The sequence below is a fragment of the Hipposideros armiger genome, unplaced genomic scaffold (genome assembly GCF_001890085.2).
Source record: "Hipposideros armiger isolate ML-2016 unplaced genomic scaffold, ASM189008v1 scaffold_283, whole genome shotgun sequence".
Lineage (NCBI taxonomy): Eukaryota > Metazoa > Chordata > Mammalia > Chiroptera > Hipposideridae > Hipposideros > Hipposideros armiger.
Window position 1 is genome coordinate 556783 of NW_017731633.1, and position 5655 is coordinate 562437.

At 58.7% G+C, this 5655-nt stretch overlaps 1 protein-coding gene across 1 annotated transcript; it reads right to left on the reverse strand.

Annotated features, from left to right (window-relative positions):
* Positions 1-43: 43 nt before the first annotated feature.
* Positions 44-5566, reverse strand: DBP (D-box binding PAR bZIP transcription factor). Its single transcript, XM_019658276.1, has 4 exons — positions 4864-5566; positions 3529-3939; positions 1700-1911; positions 44-542 (listed from the first exon to the last, which is right to left on the reverse strand). Exons 1-4 carry the CDS (start codon positions 5000-5002, stop codon positions 327-329), a joined length of 978 nt encoding a protein of 325 aa, XP_019513821.1. The 5' UTR covers positions 5003-5566; the 3' UTR covers positions 44-326.
* Between the last annotated feature and the right edge of the window lie 89 nt (positions 5567-5655).

Here is a 5655-nt window from a genome sequence, read left to right on the forward strand (position 1 = left end):
GAAATGGGGCCAGGGAGCTGCCTCCTCCCCCACGACAGCTGGCTCTGGGATTCTCAAGATTTATTCAGGATCGTGTTAACGGAGGCGGTGGGAGGATGGGGTCCCCGACGTGCCTGGGGCACACACAGAGGACCCTCCCCGCCCCCGCGAGGGAGGGGGGAGGCTCGCATTTTCTTAAAAATATAAATGTATTTATCTGCATCATCACGTCCCTGGGACACCCAGCTGGCCAGCCCGTGGGCCACAGGGCAGGGAGGGAAGAGAGCGTCAGGGCGCAAGTCTGAGCAAGGCGTAAGACAGCGCCAGGTAAGGGTAGGGGTGCAGCCTCACAGGGCTCCGTGCTGGGCCTGGTAGCGAGACAGCACAGCACGGTAGTGGGACAGCTCCTGGCGCACAGCCACCACCTCCTGCCGCAGCAGGGCGTTCTCCTTCTCCAGGAAGGCCGCCCGCACCGATATCTGGTTCTCCTTAAGCCTCCGAGCGTCGCGGGACCGCTTTGCTGCCTCGTTATTCTTGTACCGCCGACTCCAATACTTCTCGTCCTGGGGGTGCGGAAGTGGGAAAGCAGTGAGGTACAGAGGGGTCCCAGCCACAGTGAGAGAAGGGAGGAGCAGCTTTGCTTCTGCCTTCAAGGACCAAAGTAGATCTAAAAGACCTCCAGGGCTGCCTCTTACCCAGCAGTGGGGCCTAAAGGATACCAGGTTTCCCCTGGGATGGGTACCCAGGGGTCTGCCCTTCTAGGACCCTGGTTGCTAAGAAGAGCAGGACCCTAGCCACAGCCAAGGCATGAGATAGCCTCCCACCCCAAGCAACTGGGCTTTAAGTTTCCATTCTTCAAAGCAGACTCCACCCTCCTCACTTGACAAAAAACCTAGTTAGCTCCTAGTAGTTAAGGATGCTTTTTCCCTGGCAACAGGGCCTTGAGGGTGACAAGAGCTCCCAGTGAAAAGCACTGCCCTATACATTACCTTTCCAGATCCTGGTTGCTAAGGAAAGCCTAGCCTCCCCAGTGACGGGTGATGTTCCATAAAAGTCACCTGGTTGCCAAGGCAACCTCAACCCTTCTCAGCAAACAAAAGTAAGGTCTAAGTAGTCCCAACGACTGCAGCTGGTGTCTGACCCACTGGCCTTGAATAGAGGCCCTCCCAAATCACCCCAAATTAGAATGTGGCACTGACTGCTAATGGGAACCTCAGGCCTCTTGCCAATGAGGCAGTCCAGACCCAGGAAATGAGGCCTTGAGGGCTAGCAAAGTCTGCCTCCTACACAGATGCAATCGCCCAAAAGGATGCCCTAAATCAGAGATCAAAGGACCAGCCCCAGCCTGTAGCTGCTAAGTAGACAGACTGACATCCCTTTGCGAAGAAATGCTGTTCATAGCAACTGAGCCCAGCAGAACCTGAAGCCTGCCAGGCAGACTGAGGGTTTTGGGTCCAGCTGATAGGAGAAACTTCAAGTCTGTACAACCGGGTCCAGCAGGGCTGTTTGAGTATGCGTCCCACAGTGATACCATCTTCATAAATCAAGCCCAAAACTTTGCCCCCTAGCACCCCATAGCCAAGGAGGGCTGATCCTTGGCTGTAGGTGAACATGAGAGCTAATCCTAGTGAGAACCCAAACCTGAGTGTGAGGAAGGAGCCATCTCTGGCTGTGGGGCCTGTGTCGGCCAAGCCTTTGCCCTATATCCAGTAGCCCTCACCTTCTGCTCCTCTGGCACCTGGATTTTCCTCGCCTTCTTCATGATGGGCTGAGGCTTAAGTTCCTCCTCTGAGAAGCGATGTCTCCGAGGGTCAAAGGTCTCGTGGCCCGGAATGCTTGACAGGGCTAAATCAGCAGGGTCAGGTTCAAAGGTCATCAGCACCTCCACAGTATCTGGGTCCACAGGGCTGGGTGTGTCCCGAGAGGTCAGACCTTGGGGAAATAAAATGTATCAGCTGAGTGTATATTTATTTGGGGGAGGAGGTTCCCAGAGGTTACCCCTGCTCAGGTATCAACCACCACAAGGAAGGCAAGGGTCTAACATAAAGTTTCCCAGGGATCAACCTCCCTAATATAAAATATGAAGGTTTCCTAAATCACAAAGATGCTTAGAAATCATTGAACCAACTCCACTTTTACAAACAGAGAAACTGAGGCCCAATCATTATGTGACTTGCCTTAAGTTACACTTGAGTCTGGACTATTGCTTCTAAAACCTCAGGGCCTCAGAGTCACAGTGTTAGCTTCTGTCCCATAGTCTACCCGGAATCCTTCTTATGGAATCCCTAATCAAAGCCTAGACTCCAGGCTGTTCAGGGAAAAGGAATCTTATGCACTGAAAAGACCTTAAGTTAGCCTCTTAAGAACCATTAGTTCTCAAGAGTTAGGGAAGAGAAGCGGAAACAGCTCTCAGGTTCCAGGAGGTTGGTTGAAAAGAAGGGACAGTCGGTCTGTGCCTTTAAGAGCTAGCAAGCCGGGGCCAGCTGAGGACACAGGTTCAGAGCCAAGTCACGTGCCGGCGCCTGCTTTCCCGCCCCGCCCCCCCGTCGCCCCCCACCCGCGCTCTCTCACGTTCCCCAGGCCCCGCCCCCTCCCGCGTGACCGCGCGTGCGCGAAGCACGGAGGTTATAAGAGGACTCACGTGGCGCGGGAATGTGCTGCTGGGAAGGGGAGGGCCCTGGTTCTGCCCGGAGGTCGGACTAGTGGTAGGTGTGTCCAGGAATCCCCGACCTGCAGCCCGACCCTGGAGACCCCAAGGTGCCCGAGGGAGCACACCTTTCCTCTTGCTCCCTCGGGTCTCTCAGCTCGAACCTCTCAATCTCCAAGGATCCAGTCCCCCCTGCTCTCTGGGGAACACAGAAGAACCGGTCCCCTCGATTTTCTCCCCAGGGTCCCAATCCCCTTGCCACTGGGGTACACTCGATTCTGGGATCCCAGGACCCTCCTCTCTCAGGAATGTAGGAAGCTCAGCCCTCGCCCCAATGCAAGACCTAGAAGGAAAGATCCTCGACCTTCTCCCCTCTAGTGGACGCCAGGACCCGGGTCCCTAGCCTTTCTCCAGTGGGGAACCCAAGAACCAGGGCTGACAGTCACTTATGTGTGGAAAAACATAAGTCTGTGCCCAGCCCTCCCCTTCTCCCCTGTAGAGGATCTAGTAGTTCCGGTCCTACCCCAGTTCCACCAATTCCAGGCCCAAAATATGAGGCGCAGTCCACTCCCCAGTAAATAACTCCGGTGTTCTGGGCTCCCAAGGCCCAGCTCCACGAGTCCCCATGTCCCACAGAAAAGTCCACACTACCTCCCCACTGGATTGTCTTCCTGGAATTTGGGGTCCCAAGTCTCTCCTTTCCTATGGATCCTGGAGACCCAGTCCTTGATCCATTAGGGGACATAATTCCAATCTCCTCTCCCGACATCTCTCAACTAGGGGGTCCAGAATTCAGGCGTGCAGCCCCAGTCCCACCAACCGGCCCCCAGTGTCGCACAGCCCCGCCCTTTGTAGTCTAAGCCCCGCCCACCTAAGGCCCAGCCCGGCTCCCGCCGCCGCACCTGCGCGTTGGCCGCCGGCGGCCCCGAGGGCAGCTCGGGCGGGGGCGTGCCCCGGCGAGGAGCGAGGGGAAGCCGAGCCGCAGGAGCCGGGACCCGGAGAAGGTGCCGGCGTGCGCACGGGCGAGGGCGTCGGTGACGGGCCGCCGGGGGGCGGTGGACTGGGCGGGAGCCCGTGCTCCAGCAGGAAGGCGTCCAGGTCCACGTACTCCACGTCGCCGAACGGCAGTGTCCGCTCCCACAGCAGCGGCGCCAGCAGACTGGGGCCAGGCGCGCCCGCCGGGCGCCCCCGCGGGGACCCGCCGCCTACCACCGCCCCAGATGGGGCATCCGCCGAACCCGTCGTCTCCAGGCCGGGCCCGGGGACAGTGGCTGCCGGCAGAGCCGCCTTGCGCTCCTTTTCCTTTAGGAGACCTAGGGGCCAAGGAAAGGCCGGGCAGGGTGGGGAAGGAGAAAAAGACAGAGATGGAGAAGAGACCCCGAGTCAGAGAGACACGAGGAAAGGGGAAACAGAGACCCACACGGCGGAGATCCAGAGAAAGAGGGGACAGACGAGGGGAGGAGGATCAGAGAGGGAGGGCAAGGACCCAGAGAGAGGAGGGGACAGAGACTCAGGGAGAGACCCATAGAGAAAAGATAGAGGGGGGCGGCAGAGACCGAGACAGGGATAGAAACTCAGAAGGAGGGGCGGACAGGGACCCAGAGAGAGGGGAGGTCAGAAATGTAGGGAGAGATAGGGACAGAGACCCGGTAAGGGTCAGAGACATAGAAGGGGAATGAAAGTTCAGAGGTGGAGGGTTGGGCAGGTGAGAGAAAAAAATGACAGCTCTGTGATTCCTCTGCAACCTACCCCACACACATACTCCCTGCGCACTGTACCCCCTTCTCCCCACCCCCACACTCTGTAAGGGGCAGGAAGGGGCTCTATTCCTGGGGCACATTCCTCATCCCTAGACTCCATGTGACCCCAGGAGGCCCCGCCCAAGCCCGTGTCACTACCGTGTGAGCATCCGACACACCCCTTCCCTCCTCCCTGGACCCCAGGGGTCCAGACTCTGGGAACCAAAAGGGGCCTAGAGTTTTGGGCCGTCTGGGAGGAGGACAATGGGGACCTGGACTCCTGGGTCCTCGGCGTGGATGGGCTTGAGAACTGGTACTTTTGGGTCCTGGGTGCTGAGAGATCTGGGGGCCTAAATACCTTAGTAAATGCGTAGATGAAGGTTGGGAGGATGGACTCTCGGCACACAGCAGGTAGCTGTAGACGCCCCCCTCCCCTAGCACTTCAGTCCCTAAGGGAGTAGGGTATCTGAGTTGGGCGAGGTTGGGGTTAGAACTCACAGCTGGTTGGTTCTTTGGGCTTGCTGGTCCCCTGCAGAAGGCTCCGCAGCCCCAGCAGCGCTCCCCCGCCAGGGGGGGCTCCCGCTTGGCCACCCAGCAGTAGGGGGGCCGGGGTCCGGTCACTCACGGGCCGCGCCATCGCCGGGCACCTGCCCGCAGGCTCACGGGCTCATGGAGAGGCAAAGAGCTGGCCTGCCAGTCAGCAATACACTCCTGCGGTTCCAGCCAGTGTCTGCCCAGGGCGCGGGCGAATGTAGCTTGCAAGATTCCAGTATCCAAAACGGTGCAAATCCTAGGAGCGACGGGGATTTGCAGTCCTCGGTGCAGAAACGTGCAACTCTAGAGGGTCCCAGGAGATCATGCAGTTTGGGTGAGGGGTGATCAAATCAGGCGGCCAGCTCTTTGCAACCGAGGGTGTAAGAAGACTCAAGGTGCTCCTTCTACAAGGTGGGCGAGCCTGGCTCTTACAAAATCTGCAGCTCTCTCAACGGAAGGCGCTTTGCAATCTGCACCAAGAGGTGTGCGCCGAGGGGCGGGGGAGGGGGCAGGAGGAGGCGGCCGCCTTGAGGCGTGGCCAAAGCAAACTTCTTTCGCGGAAAAAAAAAAAAAAAAAGCCAAACAAAACACCCGACACCACAGCGCGCACCCCTCCTCTCGGTCCCTGCCCGCACCCGCCCTGCCCCGCCCCGCCCGCCTCTTGGGCCATGCACCCTAGCCGCGTGCCTTCTTCGCTGAAAGTACGGGCCAATCGCGTACCCCTCGAGACGCACAGCCAATGGGACCCCTGGATCC

Coding starts and splice junctions, on each gene's coding strand:
- DBP (XM_019658276.1), bottom strand. CDS start 5,002: ATGGCGCGGCCCGTGAGTGACCGGACCCCGGCCCCCCTACTGCTGGGT. Junction 3,940..4,863: donor GCCCAAAGAACCAACCAGCT/GTGAGTTCTAAC, acceptor CTTGGCCCCTAG/GTCTCCTAAAGGAAAAGGAG. Junction 543..1,699: donor AGGTGCCAGAGGAGCAGAAG/GTGAGGGCTACT, acceptor CCGCACCCCCAG/GACGAGAAGTATTGGAGTCG.